Here is a 22,377-nt window from a genome sequence, read left to right on the forward strand (position 1 = left end):
TATCCTCTGTATAGTACAGACATTATCCTCTGTATAGTACAGACATTATCCTCTGTATAGTACAGACATTATCCTCTGTATAGTATAGACATTATCCTCTGTATAGTATAGACATTATCCTCTGTATATTATAGACATTATCCTCTGTATAGTACAGACATTATCCTCTGTATAGTACAGACATTATCCTCTGTATAGTATAGACATTATCCTCTGTATAGTATAGACATTATCCTCTGTATAGTACAGACATTATCCTCTGTATAGTATAGACATTATCCTCTGTATAGTATAGACATTATCCTCTGTATAGTATAGACATTATCCTCTGTATAGTATAGACATTATCCTCTGTATAGTATAGACATTATCCTCTGTATAGTATAGACATTATCCTCTGTATAGTATAGACATTATCCTCTGTATAGTACAGACATTATCCTCTGTATAGTACAGACATTATCCTCTGTATAGTATAGACATTATCCTCTGTATAGTACAGACATTATCCTTTGTATAGTATAGACATTATCCTCTGTATAGTACAGACATTATCCTCTATATAGTATAGACATTATCCTCTGTATAGTATAGACATTATCCTCTGTATAGTATAGACATTATCCTCTGTATAGTATAGACATTATCCTTTGTATAGTATAGACATTATCCTCTGTATAGTATAGACATTATCCTCTGTATAGTATAGACATTATCCTCTGTATAGTATAGACATTATCCTCTGTATAGTATAGACATTATCCTTTGTATAGTATAGACATTATCCTCACATTATCCTCTGTATATTATAGACATTATCCTCTGTATAGTATAGACATTATCCTCTGTATAGTACAGACATTATCCTCTATATAGTATAGACATTATCCTCTGTATAGTACAGACATTATCCTCTGTATAGTATAGACATTATCCTCTGTATAGTATAGACATTATCCTCTGTATAGTATAGACATTATCCTCTGTATAGTATAGACATTATCCTTTGTATAGTACAGACATTATCCTCTGTATAGTATAGACATTATCCTCTGTATAGTACAGACATTATCCTCTATATAGTATAGACATTATCCTCTGTATAGTACAGACATTATCCTCTATATAGTATAGACATTATCCTCTGTATAGTATAGACATTATCCTCTGTATAGTATAGACATTATCCTCTGTATAGTATAGACATTATCCTTTGTATAGTATAGACATTATCCTCTGTATAGTACAGACATTATCCTCTGTATAGTACAGACATTATCCTCTGTATAGTATAGACATTATCCTCTGTATAGTACAGACATTATCCTCTGTATAGTATAGACATTATCCTCTGTATAGTACAGACATTATCCTCTGTATAGTACAGATATCCTCCTCTCCCTGTGGCCGGATGTTTTTCTCTTATCCCGGTGATATCCAGTATTTTGCAGACTTTTATGTAGTGAAGTGTTTTTGGCTTTTTTTATCCTCTCGTTGGATATTTTTTTCATGTCCACGTCTTCCGTGCTGCATTATAATTGAGATTTCGCCTCTAGTTCTCGCCTAATCTGCGCCGGTGTTTGGGATTTATGCTAAATAATTAAGGGCAAATAATGCAAAAGTTTTAATGTAACGTAATTGTAAAAAAAAAGTTTTTGCTTTAATTATACGTACGCAAGTAAAAGCAATAAAACAAATCCCCAGAGGTTGAGAGCCTTTTTACAAGAATTTTCCAAAACTGATGACTGACATTCTTTTGGATTTCCTCGTGGAATCTCCTCTTCGGAAACCAGTTGTAACGCTCAATAACTGGTATCCAGTGACAGTAGATGAGTCAGGAGCCGGTTGTTCTTGCTGTTGCGGCAGGCCGGTAAGCCGGACAGGCCTGTGGCCAGCGGGATCCATGGCCTCGGTAAACTGTAACGCTCAACGAGTCGAGTGAAGGGATAGTGGACCCTCTGGACCAAGGCACCAGTCTCTGACCTGGAAGAGCGTATCTGTATGGCTACCGAGGCTTTGCTAAAGCCACAGGTGGGGGAGATAGACTAGTGCTGGTAGGTAGCCATCAATACAGCACCAGGGGGATCACTGTACCTCAACAGCTGGCACAGACAGTCTCTGATACTAGATGCAATGACTAGTATCGTAGGTGCAGCCAGATCGGATGGATGCAGCGACCAGTATTGTAGGTGCGACTGGTTGGGATAGGTGCAGCAGCAGCGGATACATAATGCACGGGAACACTTAAGTATCAGCAATACAGCACAGTAACAGCAGCACTAGGGACCTGTCAACTAGTAACATAGACCTCGATACCCAGGCACCTCTCTACCCACCTCCTACAGCTGACAGACACTTCCGGGTTAGGGCGTACTCCCAGGAGGCCCGTGCAGACCTGGGAGGCAGGGACCGGGGACAGAGAAGGCACCGCTGATCGGCAGAGAAGGTGAGAGTGCTGACATCCCTGCCAGGAGACACCAGTAAGGGTTGATACATTACCCCTCCCCTCGTACAAGAATCTCTTAAGGAGAAGAGGAGCATTAATATTCTCCCTTGGCTCACGAATTCTCCTCAGGACAAAATCCCTTCTAGTCCACTAAAAAGATGGTTTTACCTCAAATCCTTTTTATAGCAAGGATGGCTTTTTTTTTTTTTTTGCCTCAAAGATGTCTTCATCACTGACCAGGGGAGGCGAAGTCCCTGGATCCCTGTAGTAACAGATCACGATGATTGGTTTGATGAGGGACAAATGGAATTATTTGGGATTTCGTAAGGCAGTCGGAACTTTAACTTATTGGACACTTCATTAATCCACTGGAGCACCTGGAATGGATAAAGTGGGGACCCAACTTGTAGAATGGCAACTTGAGGCAGACATATTTAGAAGAGAGTCGTACCTTGCCGGAATGAAGGCGAGTCTAGGTGTCTCTTATCCGCATGCTCCAGGGAGGTCTTGGTCTCCGCCCAGATTTTGGATAAAGTCTTGATGAGAGCCTGGGTCGCTGGGTTGCTGGAGATGACCACTACTGGGAACAGGATTTGGGGCTGCTGTCCACACATTATGTGAATTGGAGACTAAGCGGAGGATTTACTTTTGGTTATTGTATGAGAACTTCGCCCATTGAAGGAACTGGGCCCAATTGCTGTGGTGCTCGTTGATGAAGTGCTGCAAAAAGTTTTAGGATCTGGTTGACCCATTCTACCTCGCCATTGGTATGCGGATGGAAGGCCGATGAGAACTCCAAGATGATGTCCAGCAACTTACAGGTGGCCCTTCAGTACCGAGACATGAACTGGACAGCTTTGTCAGACACTATGTGTAGCGGTAGTCGGTGAAACCGGAAGATGTGCTGGACGAAGTGCTCGTGAGCACTGGCGCAGAGAGAAAACCAGTGAGCTTGGTGAAATGAGCCATTCTGAAAAACCTGTCCACTACTACCCAGATAACCGGGCAGTTGGAGAACTTTGGCAGGTCGGTGATAATGTCCATCGCTATATGATGCCAAGGAGTCGAAGACACCGGTAGGGGCAGTAGTAATCCAGCAGGAAACTTCTTAAGGGTTTTGTTGCTAGCACATGAGGGACACCGAAGAATGACCGCACTGAAGAACATGTTTCCTGTGTGCTTCAGCGGCGAACATCTTACCTGGAGGACTTTGAGACACGTCAACTGGAGCCACCGTGAACATCTCAGAGGGCTCAATAATGTGCTGAGGCTCCTCTTCTTGATCAACCAACAGAACCTAGACAGTGCATCCAACTTGATGTTCTTGTCTCCCGAACCAGGTGAAAAATAACGACCACCAGGGTCAGGGCCGAGATGGGGAGAATTTGGGACAAGAATTGTGGACTGAACTGAGGATAATAGTTGGTTAAACCGAGGAACTGCTGGATTGCTTTTAATCTGTTTGGCTAAGGCTACTTTAGTATCGCCGATACCTTGTTTGGATCTATTCCCAAGCCAGTGTGCAATGTTATGTAGGCTAGGAAAGGCAGGGAAGACCGTTCAAAGAGACTCTTGAATTTGACGTAGTAGAGACGATTCTCCCTACATCTCTGCCGCACCTGGCTAACATTCGACCTGCGGCAGATCGGGAGAGAAAACCAGAATGTCGTTCAGGTACACCACCGCGCATGTGTAGAGCAGATCTTGGAATATACCGTTGAGAAATTTCTAGAAGACCGCCAGAGCATTGCTGAGTCCGAATGGCATTACCCGATACTCATAGTGGCTGTCACAGGTATTGCAGGCAGTCTGACTGTGTCCGGACAAGGTTGTATGCACCACGGAGGTAGTTTGGGGAAGATTCTGGAACCTCTGAGCCGATCGAATAATACCGGTATAAGTGGCAGCGGATATTTATTTTTTATCGTGATTTGGTTGAGACCTCTATAGTCTATACAAGGCTGAAGAGAACCGTCCTTTTTCTTCACAAAGAAGAATCCAGCTCTGGCCGGTGAGGATAACGTTTGGATTAATTCTCTTGCCAGGTTCTCTTTTATGTACTCAGACATGGCTTTGGTTTTAGCCTGCGCCAGAAAGTAAATATGATTGCGAGGAGGAGTGGAACCAGGAAAGAGGTCTGTGGGGCAGTTATACAGCCTAAGGCTACTTTCACACTTGCGTTCAGCGCATTCCGTCACTATGGAGAATAGCGCAGTCCGTTAACGCACTCTGCTATTCTCCATAGACTTGTATGGATGACGCACTGTAACGCAAGTGTCTGCGTTGCATCCGCTGGACGACGCAGCGTCGTTATTTTGACGCTGCGTTGGGCGGAAGGAACGCAGCATGTAACGTTTTTTTTGAGCAGCGCAATCCGTAGGATTTCACTGCGCATGCTCTTTTTTTTTTTTTTTTTTTTAATCACAAACTTTATTTTTGTTGTCTCTCGGTGGCGAAGCTGAGCACCCGCCCGCCGGCATGCCCGGCCGCCGGCAAGTGACAGCGCTCAGCTGAGCGCCCAAGTGAGAGCGCTCAGCTGAGCGCCCAAGTGAGAGCGCTCAGCTGAGCGACCGGCCGCCGGCATGCCCGACCGCCGACAAGTGACAGCGCTCAGCTGAGCGACCGGCCGCCGGCAAGCTCGGCCGCCGGCATGTCAGGGTGCTCAGCTGATTGCCCGGCCGCCGGCATGTGAGGGCGCCCAGCTGAGCGCTCGGCCGCCGGCTATTGAGAGCGATCGGCTGATCGTTCACAATAGTCGGCTGCCGGTAAATTGTAAAGAAGAAGAAGAAAAAAAAAAATAAAGCTTTTCGTTGTTTTGTACGATCTGTAGCATTGCGTTGTGCCACTATATGCAACGCATCCGTTGCATCTGTCACACAACGCAATGCTACGGAAGCCGTCCAACGCAAGTGTGAAACTAGCCTAAGTGGTGGCAGAGTCTTTGCCTCCTTTTTGTCAAAGACATCCGCATAGGTCCAGTAGGCGCGTGGCGGACCCAGAAGATTAGAGGGTCTAACAGGTGGCCAAGCAGGTTGCACGGAAATGAGACCGCTGTCAAGGCAGGAGTGACCTCATCTGAGCACATCTCCAGTCCAAAACCAGTTCATGCTTCTGAAGCCATGGCAGACCCGGTAACAGAGGATGCGACATTCTGGTAATAAGTGGAAGGTGATCAGCATTCCTACCGGAAGGTCAACTTTCTCGGTGACTAACTGGATAGCCACTGACAGGGGCTTTACATCCATGGACAACACAGCAGTGGGAGTTTGAAGCTGATAGATGGGAATCTACTAACGATCCACTATGGCCTGTTGTATGAAATTCCTGGCGGAACCAGAGTCCAGTAAGGCCGTTTTGGTGTAACAGGTATCGCCATTAGTTACGGACACTGTCATATATAGTGATGATGAGGACTTGCTCTCACCTAGGGTAACCCCTCCTACTGACCCTAGGCAGAGCAGTTTCCAGGCTTCTTAGAACAGAAGAGAATTAAGTACATAGGACTTCTGCAGTAGAAGCACCTCTCCCCGGTGTGATGGACCTCCGGGCGGAGCTTCGCCAGATGACCTAGATCAACCTCCGTGTGCTCAGAAGGAGTCACAGGGGCAACAAGTATTTGCATAATGGGCCCCTGGAAATGAAGGAGCCAGGTGCAATAAGCTGTTCTCTCGGTACGCCTCTCTGGATTATTCTTGGAACCGAAGGTTGATGCAAATAGTCAGTGATACTAGGTTGTTCAAAGAAGATGGCACATCTCGACCAGCCAGCTCGTCCGTTATCCTTCAGACAATCCTTCACAGAATATAGCCACGTGCTTCATTATTCCAGCCTAGTTCAGAGGACAAGGTGCAGAAACAGACAGCTTATTGGCTTATGGTGAGCCTCCCTTGGAGGAATCTAAGAAGCAAGAATGCCACCGAGGAGACTCAATCCGGTTCATTGAATACCTTGAGGAATGTCTCCTGGAAGGCGTGCAGGCTCAGGATGATTGGATCATTCCTCTCCCACAGCGAGGCTGATCCAGGAGAGGTCCTCGCCAGTCAGGTGCGACATCATGAAGGCCACTTTGGTCCGGTCCGAGATGAACAGATGTGGCAAAAGTTTGAAGTGCAGGGAGCACTGATTTATTAAGCCCCTGCATAGTTGCAGGTCACCTTGAAACCGTGGATGAGACAGTAAACGGGGATCGGGGGTTGGAGCTGGAATTGCTGCCAGAGTAAGAACCGTGGCAGGTAAAGATTAGGTTTGATAACGGGTATCCAGTGACTGAAGATGAGTCAGGATTCGGTGCTGTTGTTCTTGTTGCTTATCTACCTGTTGCTGCAGGCCGGTAAGCCGGACAGCACTGTGGCCAGCGAGATAAATGACCTGGGCAAACTGTAACGCGCGATGAGTCGAGAAAAAGGATAGCGGACCCACTGGACCAAGGCACCGATCTCTGACCTGGAGGAGCATACCTGTATGGCTATCGAGTCTTCGCTAAGGCCACAGGTGGTGGAGATACAGTACAGACCAAAAGTTTGGACACACCTTCTCATTCAAAGAGTTTTCTTTATTTTCATGACTAAAAATTGTAGATTCACATTGAAGGCATCAAAACTATGAATTAACACATGTGGAATGAAATACTTAAAAAAGTGTGAAACAACTGAAAATATGTCTTATATTGTAGGTTCTGCAAAGTAGCCACCTTTTGCTTTGATTACTGCTTTGCACACTCTTGGCATTCTCTTGAGCTTCAAGAGGTCGTCACCGGAAATGGTCTTCCAACAGTCTTGAAGGAGTTCCCAGAGATGCTTAGCACTTGTTGGCCCTTTTGCCTTCGCTCTGCGGTCCAGCTCACCCCAAACCATCTCGATTGGGTTCAGGTCTGGTGACTGTGGAGACCAGGTCATCTGGTGTAGCACCCAATCACTCTCCTTCTTAGTCAAATAGCCCTTACACAACCTGGAGGTGTGTTTGGGGTCATTGTCCTGTTGAAAAATAAATGATCGTCCAATTAAACGCAAACCGGATGGAATAGCACGCCGCTGCAAGATGCTGTGGTAGCCATGCTGGCTCAGTATGCCTTCAATTTTGAATAAATCCCCAACAGTGTCAACAGTAAAGCCCCCCCACACCATCACACCTCCTCCTCCATGCCTCACGGTGGGAACCAGCCATGTAGAGTCCATCCGTTCACCTTTTCTACAAAGACACGGTGGTTGGATCCAAAGATCTCAAATTTGGACTCATCAGGCCAAAGCACAGATTTCCACTAGTCTAATGTCCATTCCTTGTGTTATTTAGCCCAAACAAGTCTCTTCTGCTTGTCGCCGGTCTTTAGCAGTGGTTTACTAGCAGCTATTTTACCATGAAGGCCTGCTGCTCAAAGTCTCCTCTTAACAGTTGTTCTAGAGATGAGAAGGTGTGTCCAAACTTTTGGTCTGTACTGTAGGTTAGTGCTGGTAGGTAGCCACTAAGGTAGCGTCAGGGTATCTCAGCAGTTTCTCAGCAGTTGGCGCAAGAGGAATGTGCACAGACAGTCTCTGATAGTAGCGTGACCAGTCTCTGATACTGGCGTGGCCAGTATCGTAGGTGTAGCTAGGACGGATGGCACGGTGGCTCAGTGGTTAGCACTGCAGTCTTGTAGCGCTGGGGTCCTGGGTTCAATTCCCACCAAGGACACCATCTGCAAGGAGTTTGTATGTTCTCCCCGTGTTTGCGTGGGTTTCCTCCGGGTACTCCGGTTTCCTCCCACACTCCAAAAACATACAGTTAGGGACCTTAGATTGTGAGCCCCAATGGGGACAGTGTTGCCAATGTATGTAAAGTGCTATGGATTTAATAGCGCTATATAAATGAATAAATTATTATTATTATTATACAGCAGCCAGTATCGTAGGTGTAGCCAGGACGGATGGATACAGCAGCCAGTATCGTAGGTGTAGCCAGGACGGATGGATACAGCAGCCAGTATCATAGGTGTAGCCAGGACGGATGGATACAGCAGCCAGTATCGTAGGTGTAGCCAGGACGGATGGATACATCAGCCAGTATCGTAGGTGTAGCCAGCACGGATGGATACAGCAGCCAGTATCGTAGGTGTAGCCAGGACGGATGGATACAGCAGCCAGTATCGTAGGTGTAGCCAGGACGGATGGATACAGCAGCCAGTATCGTAGGTGTAGCCAGGACGGATGGATACAGCAGCCAGTATCGTAGGTGTAGCCAGGACGGATGGATACAGCAGCCAGTATCGTAGGTGTAGCCAGCACGGATGGATACAGCAGCCAGTATCGTAGGTGTAGCCAGGACGGATGGATACAGCAGCCAGTATCGTAGGTGTAGCCAGGACGGATGGATACAGCAGCCAGTATCGTAGGTGTAGCCAGGACGGATGGATACAGCAGCCAGTATCGTAGGTGTAGCCAGGACGGATGGATACAGCAGCCAGTATCGTAGGTGTAGCCAGGACGGATGGATACATCAGCCAGTATCGTAGGTGTAGCCAGGACGGATGGATACAGCAGCCAGTATCGTAGGTGCGACCAGTATGGACTACTGCAATGTATTGTTCTACAATATTGTTCTAGTATTGGACTACAGTAATGACTGCGCAGAGAGGGTGGAGCACCGTGCGGGGGGATCCGGGGGGGCTGCAGATTCCCCCTCAGAACGCCGCAATATTTCTGCCACTACTTATAATAAAAACAATACATGAGAATTATTATTGTGCAGAAGCCTTCAACTTCCGGGATTCATGCACTCATAACCTGCCAATATTACACAGGGCCATTCCTCAGCCTGAGGTCGGAGAGCATTTACCACCCGCTGCTGCTATTGATCTGTGGGTCTATCTCTGACTAGGCCGCTCGTGTGTCTGCACATGGGGACGAGCAGTGGCCTGTGCAGGCCTCACGTCTGTCCGTGCCCCTCCTAAGATCTCCCTGTGACCACACTCCAGGGGCCTTCATTCGCCCGCACTGATTTCTCCGGCTGCAGTCAAGGTAGAAATTGAAATTGATTAATCCAAAAGTGCCTAATTCCAGGCAGATTCATCATGATCTGGTGACGAGCTCTCGTTAATGACTGAGCAGTCGGTGATAAGCCGCGAGCTGCACTGTTGTCCTGCCAGTGCTTATGTGTTTAATGAGAAATGGATTCCTGCCAGACGCTATTGGGGATTGATGGAGGCGCTGCAGACGGCGTGTCCTGTGAGGCAGGTAGGCAGCGCTCCCTTTACAGAGTCTCGGCACCCCGGTGTTTGGCTGGATGCCGCTGGATGAAAGAAGAAAGTTTAGCGGGGTGTGGAGAGCGCGGCGACTGTTCTCTTCCAGTAGGAGCCTGTGACCTCCGTCATCAGTGGATGGTCGGGCGCTGATTACAGGGAACTTCAGGAAACAATCTACGGAGCGAGCACTGCCAAACCTGGCCGATGGCCACACATCAGTCACTCAGCGGCAGACCATGGGGCCGGCCCGTTTTAATGACTTGTTTACTAGAAAAAATGAACATTCGTTGCTTAATTGTGGGAGAAATTTGTGCAAATGTGATGGTCGGATCCATCTCCTTATTGTCAGGTCCAGGAAGAAACCATTTCATCGTTACTCCAGTGTGACCTCCAATATGGCGGCCCATCCTGACCTCGGCCTCCTGACCAGTCACCATGTACCAGGATCATCTCATGCACCAGCAAGGGACGTCTGTGCATGGGCTGCTGAGAATTATAATGAGGCCGACTGTGCGTAGACCCCGGACACTCCGGCAGCCACAGCCATCCGCATGTCATCCCTTCCTTCCTCTCCCCAATGACCCGGCTTCTGGTCCTCCATTGTGACCTTGGCTTCCAATCTCATCTGTTCCAGCTGTGGGGAGCAGATGGATAGGAGACGGCAGTGAAGGCTTCTAGCAGGATTCCTTCTCCTGAAGTTTAGAGCGTGGGCGGCTGGATGGGCGCTGATCAGAAGACTGACAAATATCCCATAATCATATGTAATCCACGTCTGATGCCAGAGACATACTTCCCTGCTCTTTCATGCTCAGTGGCAGAGGTTACAGGTCCAGCTCTTCTGAGAGATGTTCCATCATCTGTGCTTTCCACACCTCTCCTACAGCAGAGACTCTGGAGCACCCGCTGCCTGTGTTTTCCCCGAGTCCCCAGTCATAACGATGCTCCATGAGAGACCCGAGCAGCTCCTCGTTCTCAGAACCTGTACAGAAAGGCGTCAGGCCGGGCAGTGATTGTCACAGTCGTGTACCCCCACAGCAGAGAGGAGCCGTATGACTGTTCCTCTGTGTGAACCGCGCATGAAGACCCCATCTCCCGCCATCGTAAGAGTCTAAATAAATTACTGGCATTAAGAAAAGCTAGAGCGGGGATATAGGGTGATCTTCAGCCTCGTGCACATGTTCAATATTTGGTGATTTTTTTTTTTTTTTCTTCAGTATTTGTAGCCAAAACCAGTAGTGGGTGAAAAATACAGAAGTGTTGCCCGAGTTTCTATTTTTCCTTGGTCACGAAATATTCAACATATGCACAAGGCCTTAGTATGGTCGGGATACACAGCCGCGTGGGGATATCACAGGAGGGACATAAAGGGCAGTATGGAGGGAGGCGTGATGTGGAGCCATCTTCCCTAACTCTGATCAGACATCACATGGTTTATCTTTTTCGTCTTGCTTTTACTTTTATTTGGAAAGTTCAGAAGATGGTTCCTTTTTGCATTTGTGATCCATGGTGCTCTTTGTCTCTTGAATCTCATCTGCCAAATGTTCCTAGATTGGTAGCACAGCAGGGTAGCCGTCGCAGCAGCCGAGGGTGAATCTGTCACAGCAGCCGAGGGTGAATCTGTCGCAGCAGCCGAGGGTGAATCTGTCGCAGCAGCATAGGGTGAATCTGTCACAGCAGCCGAGGGTGAATCTGTCACAGCAGCCGAGGGTGAATCTGTCGCAGCAGCATAGGGTGAATCTGTCACAGCAGCCGAGGGTGAATCTGTCACAGCAGCCGAGGGTGAATCTGTCGCAGCAGCATAGGGTGAATCTGTCACAGCAGCCGAGGGTGAATCTGTCGCAGCAGCATAGGGTGAATCTGTCACAGCAGCCGAGGGTGAATCTGTCGCAGCAGCATAGGGTGAATCTGTCACAGCAGCCGAGGGTGAATCTGTCACAGCAGCCGAGGGTGAATCTGTCGCAGCAGCATAGGGTGAATCTGTCACAGCAGCCGAGGGTGAATCTGTCACAGCAGCCGAGGGTGAATCTGTCGCAGCAGCATAGGGTGAATCTGTCACAGCAGCCGAGGGTGAATCTGCCACAGCAGCCGAGGGTGAATCTGCCACAGCAGCATAGGGTGAATCTGTCACAGCAGCCGAGGGTGAATCTGTCACAGCAGCCGAGGGTGAATCTGTCACAGCAGCCGAGGGTGAATCTGCCACAGCAGCCGAGGGTGAATCTGTCGCAGCAGCATAGGGTGAATCTGTCACAGCAGCCGAGGGTGAATCTGTCACAGCAGCCGAGGGTGAATCTGTCGCAGCAGCATAGGGTGAATCTGTCACAGCAGCCGAGGGTGAATCTGCCACAGCAGCCGAGGGTGAATCTGTCACAGCAGCCGAGGGTGAATCTGCCACAGCAGCCGAGGGTGAATCTGTCGCAGCAGCCGAGGGTGAATCTGTCGCAGCAGCCGAGGGTGAATCTGTCGCAGCAGCCGTAGCCATTGCAGAGCTGAGGATTAAATTGCAGCAGCTTTCCTTCTCCATCAGAATTAATGTATTCAGGTTTTTGCTCTGTGAGATTGGGCAGTCCGCACAGAACGACTGTCCAAACCAAGCACAGGGCTCCCTTCATTATGTGGCAGTGCCTAGCGAGTGCCTGTGCGTGGTGTGGACAGTCGTTCTGTGCTGACTGCTCCAATAATCACCATGATTTGTGGATGGGTAACAATACCGCTATATGTGAGCACATTCCCAGACTGCGCAGACGGTTGAGACTTCTGCTGCTTGCTGCTTCTGCCTGTAGGGAGACATCGGGGGAGGTGTCGCCGGTCTCTCACATGCATTTCTCTCATCTTTCCTTTCTCTTTTTTTTCCCTACAGGAACAAGGGAAGGTTGGGGTGACATTTAACATTGGACTGATGGATATCTCTATACGTGAGGACAGTACCCTGGTGAATGATGGCCAATACCATGTGGTGAAATACACCCGGAATGGAGGGAATGCAACTTTACAAGTGGATACGCGGCCTGTGAATGAATACTACCCAGGAGGTATCTGCACTGCACAGACGCTACATACAAGTGTCGGGTGGGGGCTCTGTGTACTCCAGGGGGCAAATAATGAGCAGTTAGGCCGAGAACCAGGAGGGCGGCCTTAGCCCTGACCCTTTAGAGGGTTTGTCCAGGTTTCATCTGTCTGCAGTGTGGTTGGTGAATTACCGGACGGGCAGCGGAAATTACATGCTTTGGATAGAGAATGGCAGGTGGGACTCATCCTATTATAGGAGAATAAGTGCCACACACTGATATTTAGGGGACTAGTGATCTCCTTGAGGGGCTGCTGAGGCCCAAGTAACCCACAATACTGAGAGGTAATACAAGGCCGTGCTGCTCCCTGGAGCCACGTGTTCACAGGACTATAGCGGTGACGTTGTGCCGCCATCTGCACTGCACAAGTCTCATGAGCAATTGTTCCCGGACGCTCCCCTCGCCGTAGTCTTACAATTTATATACTCAACATTTTGCTCATTTCCTTCTTGGCAGGTCATTGTCTATGCAAACAGGCCTCGCTGTCGAGAACATTGGCAGCCTGTGTGGCTCGGTGCACACCTGAGGCGGGGTGGGCTACGTAAACAGGCAGTAAGTGCCCACCGGTCGGCAGACATGTTCCCTGTCATCATGTGACAACGCGCACATTGCAGTATAAATGGATCTTAAGATGCAGAGCAACGGTGTCTGAAGACTTTGCTGCTCTCTCCTGATCTCACAGATCATTGATCTGGCCAGCAGAATACAATGAGGATGAAAGCTTCTCTCCTGGAGCTGACGAGCTTTGTAACCTTCTGAATAATCCTGAGATTAAACTTCCCAAGTGTGAGCTGCGAGGACGAGTCCGTATGGACCGAGGCAGGTGACGTCCCGAGTGTGAGCTGCGAGAACGTGTCCGTAAGGACCAGCGCAGGGGGCGTCACAAGGGTGAGCTGCGAGGACGAGTACGTATGGACCGAGGCAGGTGACGTCCCAAGTGTGAGCTGCGAGAACGTGTCCGTATGGACTGAGGCAGGTGACGTCCCAAGTGTGAGCTGCGAGAGCGTGTCCGTAAGGACCAGCGCAGGTGACGTCCCAAGTGTGAGCTGCGAGAACGTGTCCGTATGGACCGAGGCAGGTGACGTCCCAAGTGTGAGCTGCGAGAACTTGTCCGTAAGGACCAGCGGAGGGGGCGTCACAAGGGTGAGCTGCGAGGACGAGTCCGTATGGACCGAGGCAGGTGACGTCCCGAGTGTGAGCTGCGAGAACTTGTCCGTAAGGACCAGCGGAGGGGGCGCCACAAGGGTGAGCTGCGAGGACGAGTCCGTATGGACCGAGGCAGGTGATATCCCGAGTGTGAGCTGCGAGACCGTGTCCGTAAGGACCAGCGCAGGGGGCGTCACAAGGGTGAGCTGCGAGGACGAGTCCGTATGGACCGAGGCAGGTGACATCCCGAGTGTGAGCTGCGAGACCGTGTCCATAAGGACCAGCGCAGGGGGCGTCACAAGGGTGAGCTGCGAGGACGAGTCCGTATGGACCGAGGCAGGTGACATCCCGAGTGTGAGCTGCGAGACCGTGTCCGTAAGGACCAGCGCAGGGGGCGTCACAAGGGTGAGCTGCGAGGACGAGTCCGTATGGACCGAGGCAGGTGACGTCCCAAGTGTGAGCTGCGAGAACGTGTCCGTAAGGACCAGCGCAGGGGGCGTCACAAGGGTGAGCTGCGAGGACGAGTCCGTATGGACCGAGGCAGGTGACGTCCCAAGTGTGAGCTGCGAGAACGTGTCCGTATGGACTGAGGCAGGTGACGTCCCAAGTGTGAGCTGCGAGAGCGTGTCCGTAAGGACCAGCGCAGGTGACGTCCCAAGTGTGAGCTGCGAGAACGTGTCCGTATGGACCGAGGCAGGTGACGTCCCAAGTGTGAGCTGCGAGAACGTGTCCGTAAGGACCAGTGCAGGGGGCGTCACAAGGGTGAGCTGCGAGGACGAGTCCGTATGGACCGGGGCAGATGATGTGCCAAGGGTGAGCTGCGAGGACGAGTTCGTATGGACCGGGACAGGTGACGTCCCAAGGGTGAGCTGCGAGGTAAAGTCCGTATGGACCGGGGCAGGTGACATCCCAAGGGTGAGCTGCGAGGAAAAGTCCGTATGGACCGGGACTGGTGACGTCCCAAGGGTGAGCTGCGAGGAAAAGTCCGTATGGACCGGGGCAGGTGATGTGCAAAGGATGAGCTGCGGAGATCACATCCAGACAGGGATCTGCTCCTTCATATTTTTTCCTCTCTGGAGAGGGGAGCTCATGTTCCCATCCATGGGGTCAGACTGTTTTCTTTTGCCTTCTTTGATCACAGTGGGACTTGTCCGTCATCCATTGTCCTGGGGACAGTCATTGTGGCTCAGACTATGTACCTGACTGGATTTGGGGTATGTTCACACATGCAGGTTGTGTCCCTGACCAGCAGAGGCAGAAAACATACGGTTTAACATGACTAGTACAGGAGATGCATTTTAAAACTGAAAAAAACAGCAATTAAAAGAAAAACTGCTATTCTGTGACTGAAAGCCCAGAGTAACCTGTAGGTTCCATAGCCATGTGCGACTTGTGACTCCCCCTGAGTAGCGCAGGTCCCCCTCCTGTCAGTCACACCGGCCCATCTGTAACAGCTGCAGCCGGGGATCAGGAAGTCTGAGGCTGGCCGGCATGCTGGCAGTGTCCGAGCCCCCGATGTTCAGCAGCACCCCACCGGCAGGTGTGCTGGCAGTGGCCGAGCCCCCCATGTTCAGCAGCACCCCACCGGCAGGCGTGCTGGCAGTGTGCGAGCCCCCGATGTTCAGCAGCTCCTCACTGGCAGGCGTGCTGGCAGTGTCCGAGCCCCCGATGTTCAGCAGCTCCTCACCGGCAGGCGTGCTGGCAGTGTGCGAGCCCCCGATGTTCAGCAGCTCCTCACCGGCAGGCGTGCTGGCAGTGTCCGAGCCCCCGATGTTCAGCAGCTCCTCACCGGCAGGTGTGCTGGCAGTGGCCGAGCCCCCGATGTTCAGCAGCTCCTCACCGGCAGGCGTGCTGGCAGTGTCCGAGCCCCCGATGTTCAGCAGCTCCTCACCGGCAGGCGTGCTGGCAGTGTGCGAGCCCCCGATGTTCAGCAGCTCCTCACCGGCAGGCATGCTGGCAGTGTCCGAGCCCCCGATGTTCAGCAGCTCCTCACTGGCAGGCGTGCTGGCAGTGTGCGAGCCCCCGATGTTCAGCAGCTCCTCACCGGCAGGCGTGCTGGCAGTGTGCGAGCCCCCGATGTTCAGCAGCTCCTCACCGGCAGGCGTGCTGGCAGTGTGCGAGCCCCCGATGTTCAGCAGCTCCTCACCGGCAGGCGTGCTGGCAGTGTGCGAGCCCCCGATGTTCAGCAGCTCCTCACCGGCAGGCATGCTGGCAGTGTGCGAGCCCCCGATGTTCAGCAGCTCCTCACCGGCAGGCGTGCTGGCAGTGTGCGAGCCCCCGATGTTCAGCAGCTCCTCACCGGCAGGCGTGCTGGCAGTGTCCGAGCCCCCGATGTTCAGCAGCTCCTCACCGGCAGGCGTGCTGGCAGTGTGCGAGCCCCCGATGTTCAGCAGCTCCTCACTGGCAGGCGTGCTGGCAGTGTCCGAGCCCCCGATGTTCAGCAGCTCCTCACTGGCAGGCATGCTGGCAGTGTGCGAGCCCCCGATGTTCAGCAGCTCCTCACCGGCAGGCATGCTGGCAGTGTGCGAGCCCCCGATGTTTAGCAGCTCCTCACCGGCAGGCATGCTGGCAGTGTCCGAGCCCCCGATGTTCAGCAGCTCCTCACCAGCAGGCGTGCTGGCAGTGTGCGAGCCCCCGATGTTCAGCAGCTCCTCACCGGCAGGCATGCTGGCAGTGTGCGAGCCCCCGATGTTTAGCAGCTCCTCACCGGCAGGCATGCTGGCAGTGTCCGAGCCCCCGATGTTCAGCAGCTCCTCACCGGCAGGCATGCTGGCAGTGTGCGAGCCCCCGATGTTTAGCAGCTCCTCACCGGCAGGCGTGCTGGCAGTGTGCGAGCCCCCGATGTTCAGCAGCTCCTCACTGGCAGGCGTGCTGGCAGTGTGCGAGCCCCCGATGTTCAGCAGCTCCTCACCGGCAGGCATGCTGGCAGTGTGCGAGCCCCCGATGTTCAGCAGCTCCTCACCGGCAGGCATGCTGGCAGTGTGCGAGCCCCCGATGTTCAGCAGCTCCTCACCGGCAGGCGTGCTGGCAGTGTGCGAGCCCCCGATGTTCAGCAGCTCCTCACCGGCAGGCGTGCTGGCAGTGTGCGAGCCCCCGATGTTCAGCAGCTCCTCACCGGCAGGCATGCTGGCAGTGTCCGAGCCCCCGATGTTCAGCAGCTCCTCACTGGCAGGCATGCTGGCAGTGTGCGAGCCCCCGATGTTCAGCAGCTCCTCACCGGCAGGCATGCTGGCAGTGTCCGAGCCCCCGATGTTCAGCAGCTCCTCACTGGCAGGCGTGCTGGCAGTGTGCGAGCCCCCGATGTTCAGCAGCTCCTCACCGGCAGGCATGCTGGCAGTGTCCGAGCCCCCGATGTTCGGCAGCTCCTCACTGGCAGGCATGCTGGCAGTGTCCGAGCCCCCGATGTTCAGCAGCTCCTCACCGGCAGGCGTGCTGGCAGTGTCCGAGCCCCCGATGTTCAGCAGCTCCTCACCAGCAGGCGTGCTGGCAGTGTGCGAGCCCCCGATGTTCAGCAGCTCCTCACCGGCAGGCATGCTGGCAGTGTGCGAGCCCCCGATGTTCAGCAGCTCCTCACCGGCAGGCATGCTGGCAGTGTGCGAGCCCCCGATGTTTAGCAGCTCCTCACCGGCAGGCGTGCTGGCAGTGTGCGAGCCCCCGATGTTCAGCAGCTCCTCACCGGCAGGCATGCTGGCAGTGTGCGAGCCCACGATGTTCAGCAGCTCCTCACCGGCAGGCATGCTGGCAGTGTGCGAGCCCCCGATGTTCAGCAGCTCCTCACCGGCAGGCATGCTGGCAGTGTCCGAGCCCCCGATGTTCAGCAGCTCCTCACCAGCAGGCGTGCTGGCAGTGTGCGAGCCCCCGATGTTCAGCAGCTCCTCACCGGCAGGCATGCTGGCAGTGTGCGAGCCCCCGATGTTCAGCAGCTCCTCACCGGCAGGCATGCTGGCAGTGTGCGAGCCCCCGATGTTTAGCAGCTCCTCACCGGCAGGCGTGCTGGCAGTGTGCGAGCCCCCGATGTTCAGCAGCTCCTCACCGGCAGGCATGCTGGCAGTGTGCGAGCCCACGATGTTCAGCAGCTCCTCACCGGCAGGCATGCTGGCAGTGTGCGAGCCCCCGATGTTCAGCAGCTCCTCACCGGCAGGCATGCTGGCAGTGTCCGAGCCCCCGATGTTCGGCAGCTCCTCACTGGCAGGCGTGCTGGCAGTGTGCGAGCCCCCGATGTTCAGCAGCTCCTCACCGGCAGGCATGCTGGCAGTGTGCGAGCCCACGATGTTCAGCAGCTCCTCACCAGCAGGCGTGCTGGCAGTGTGCGAGCCCCCAATGTTCAGCAGCTCCTCACCGGCAGGCATGCTGGCAGTGTCCGAGCCCCCGGTGTTCAGCAGCTCCTCACTGGCAGGCGTGCTGGCAGTGTCCGAGCCCCCGATGTTCAGCAGCTCCTCACCGGCAGGTGTGCTGGCAGTGTCCGAGCCCCCGATGTTCAGCAGCTCCTCACCGGCAGGCGTGCTGGCAGTGTGCGAGCCCCCGATGTTCAGCAGCTCCCCACCGGCAGGCGTGCTGGCAGTGTCCGAGCCCCCCATGTTCAGCAGCTCCTCACTGGCAGGCGTGCTGGCAGTGTCCGAGCCCCCGATGTTCAGCAGCTCCTCACCGGCAGGCGTGCTGGCAGTGTCCGAGCCCCCGATGTTCAGCAGCTCCCCACCGGCAGGCACTTCTCCAGTGATCTGCAGCGCAGAGATCTCACCTGTAAACTCTTCGGTGTCACGTCTCTGCACATTAGATTGTGTGAGTGATCGTGTGCACATTAGATTGTGTGTGATCGTGTACACATTAGATTGTGTGTGTGATCGTGTGCACATTAGATTGTGTGTGTGATCGTGTGCATATTAGAGTGTGTGTGTGATCGTGTGCACATTAGATTGTGTGTGTGATCGTGTACACATTAGATTGTGTGAGTGATCGTGTGCACATTAGATTGTGTGTGTGATCGTGTGCACATTAGATTGTGTGTGATCGTGTGCACATTAGATTGTGTGTGATCGTGTGCACATTAGATTGTGTGTGATCGTGTGCACATTAGATTGTGTGTGATCGTGTGCACATTAGATTGTGTGTGATCGTGTGCACATTAGATTGTGTGAGTGATCGTGTGCACATTAGATTGTGTGTGTGATCGTGTGCACATTAGATTGTGTGTGATCGTGTGCACATTAGATTGTGTGTGATCGTGTGCACATTAGATTGTGTGTGTGATCGTGTGCACATTAGATTGTGTGTGTGATCGTGTGCACATTAGATTGTGTGTGTGATCGTGTGCACATTAGATTGTGTGAGTGATCGTGTACACATTAGATTGTGTGAGTGATCGTGTGCACATTAGATTGTGTGTGTGATCGTGTACACATTAGATTGTGTGTGTGATCGTGTGCACATTAGATTGTGTGTGATCGTGTGCACATTAGATTGTGTGTGATCGTGTGCACATTAGATTGTGTGTGATCGTGTGCACATTAGATTGTGTGTGTGATCGTGTGCACATTAGATTGTGTGTGATCGTGTGCACATTAGATTGTGTGTGTGATCGTGTGCACATTAGATTGTGTGTGTGATCGTGTGCACATTAGATTGTGTGTGTGATCGTGTGCACATTAGATTGTGTGTGTGATCGTGTGCACATTAGATTGTGTGTGTGATCGTGTACACATTAGATTGTGTGTGTGATTGTGTTCACATTAGATTGTGTGTGTGATCGTGTGCACATTAGATTGTGTTTGTGATCGTGTGCACATTAGATTGTGTGAGTGATCGTGTGCACATTAGATTGTGTGAGTGATCGTGTGCACATTAGATTGTGTGAGTGATCGTGTGCACATTAGATTGTGTGTGTGATCGTGTGCACATTAGATTGTGTGTGATCGTGTGCACATTAGATTGTGTGTGTGATCGTGTGCACATTAGATTGTGTGTGATCGTGTGCACATTAGATTGTGTGTGTGATCGTGTGCACATTAGATTGTGTGTGTGATCGTGTGCACATTAGATTGTGTGTGATCGTGTGCACATTAGATTGTGTGAGTGATCGTGTGCACATTAGATTGTGTGAGTGATCGTGTGCACATTAGATTGTGTGAGTGATCGTGTGCACATTAGATTGTGTGTGATCGTGTGCACATTAGATTGTGTGTGTGATCGTGTGCACATTAGATTGTGTGTGTGATCGTGTGCACATTAGATTGTGAGTGATCGTGTGCACATTAGATTGTGTGAGTGATCGTGTGCACATTAGATTGTGTGTGATCGTGTGCACATTAGATTGTGTGTGTGATCGTGTGCACATTAGATTGTGTGTGTGATCGTGTGCACATTAGATTGTGTGTGATCGTGTGCACATTAGATTGTGTGTGTGATCGTGTACACATTAGATTGTGTGTGATCGTGTGCACATTAGATTGTGTGTGTGATCGTGTGCACATTAGATTGTGTGTGTGATCGTGTGCACATTAGATTGTGAGTGTTCGTGTGCACATTAGATTGTGTGAGTGATCGTGTGCACATTAGATTGTGTGTGATCGTGTGCACATTAGATTGTGTGTGTGATCGTGTGCACATTAGATTGTGTGTGTGATCGTGTGCACATTAGATTGTGTGTGATCGTGTGCACATTAGATTGTGTGTGTGATCGTGTACACATTAGATTGTGTGTGATCGTGTGCACATTAGATTGTGTGTGATCGTGTGCACATTAGATTGTGTGTGTGATCGTGTGCACATTAGATTGTGTGTGATCGTGTACACATTAGATTGTGTGTGATCGTGTGCACATTAGATTGTGTGTGTGATCGTGTACACATTAGATTGTGTGTGTGATCGTGTGCACATTAGATTGTGTGTGATCGTGTGCACATTAGATTGTGTGTGTGATCGTGTGCACATTAGATTGTGTGTGTGATCGTGTGCACATTAGATTGTGTGTGATCGTGTGCACATTAGATTGTGTGTGTGATCGTGTGCACATTAGATTGTGTGTGTGATCGTGTGCACATTAGATTGTGTGTGATCGTGTACACATTAGATTGTGTGTGATCGTGTGCACATTAGATTGTGTGTGTGATCGTGTACACATTAGATTGTGTGTGTGATCGTGTGCACATTAGATTGTGTGTGATCGTGTGCACATTAGATTGTGTGTGATCGTGTGCACATTAGATTGTGTGTGATCGTGTGCACATTAGATTGTGTGTGTGATCGTGTGCACATTAGATTGTGTGTGATCGTGTGCACATTAGATTGTGTGTGTGATCGTGTGCACATTAGATTGTGTGTGTGATCGTGTGCACATTAGATTGTGTGTGATCGTGTGCACATTAGATTGTGTGTGTGATCGTGTGCACATTAGATTGTGTGTTTGATCGTGTGCACATTAGATTGTGTGTGATCGTGTACACATTAGATTGTGTGTGTGATCGTGTGCACATTAGATTGTGTGTGTGATTGTGTGCACATTAGATTGTGTGTGATCGTGTGCACATTAGATTGTGTGTGATCGTGTGCACATTAGATTGTGTGAGTGATCGTGTGCACATTAGATTGTGTGAGTGATCGTGTGCACATTAGATTGTGTGTGTGATCGTGTACACATTAGATTGTGTGTGTGATCGTGTGCACATTAGATTGTGTGTGTGATCGTGTACACATTAGATTGTGTGTGAGCGTGTACACATTAGATTGTGTGAGTGATCGTGTACACATTAGATTGTGTGTGTGATCGTGTGCACATTAGATTGTGTGAGTGATCGTGTACACATTAGATTGTGTGAGTGATCGTGTACACATTAGATTGTGTGTGTGATCGTGTACACATTAGATTGTGTGTGTGATCGTGTGCACATTAGATTGTGTGTGTGATCGTGTACACATTAGATTGTGTGTGATCGTGTGCACATTAGATTGTGTGTGTGATCGTGTGCACATTAGATTGTGTGTGTGATCGTGTACACATTAGATTGTGTGTGTGATCGTGTACACATTAGATTGTGTGTGTGATCGTGTACACATTAGATTGTGTGTGATCGTGTGCACATTAGATTGTGTGTGTGATCGTGTGCACATTAGATTGTGTGTGTGATCGTGTGCACATTAGATTGTGTGTGATCGTGTACACATTAGATTGTGTGTGTGATCGTGTGCACATTAGATTGTGTGTGATCGTGTACACATTAGATTGTGTGTTTGATCGTGTGCACATTAGATTGTGTGTGTGATCGTGTGCACATTAGATTGTGTGAGTGATCGTGTACACATTAGATTGTGTGAGTGATCGTGTACACATTAGATTGTGTGTGTGATCGTGTACACATTAGATTGTGTGTGTGATCGTGTGCACATTAGATTGTGTGTGTGATCGTGTACACATTAGATTGTGTGTGATCGTGTACACATTAGATTGTGTGTGATCGTGTGCACATTAGATTGTGTGTGTGATCGTGTGCACATTAGATTGTGTGTGTGATCGT

At 50.9% G+C, this 22,377-nt stretch overlaps 1 protein-coding gene across 4 annotated transcripts in view; it reads left to right on the forward strand.

The window, feature by feature from the left end:
- Positions 1 to 22,377, forward strand: part of NRXN3 (neurexin 3) — a 693,208-nt gene that overhangs the window by 601,088 nt on the left and 69,743 nt on the right. For all 4 annotated transcript variants that reach the window (XM_075330463.1, XM_075330464.1, XM_075330465.1 and 1 more), the window contains one exon: positions 12,517 to 12,688. In XM_075330463.1, coding sequence (XP_075186578.1) covers positions 12,517 to 12,688 — 172 coding nt within the window. The remainder of the gene's footprint in view (positions 1 to 12,516; positions 12,689 to 22,377) is intronic.

The sequence above is a fragment of the Anomaloglossus baeobatrachus genome, chromosome 12 (genome assembly GCF_048569485.1).
Source record: "Anomaloglossus baeobatrachus isolate aAnoBae1 chromosome 12, aAnoBae1.hap1, whole genome shotgun sequence".
NCBI classification, from domain to species: domain Eukaryota; kingdom Metazoa; phylum Chordata; class Amphibia; order Anura; family Aromobatidae; genus Anomaloglossus; species Anomaloglossus baeobatrachus.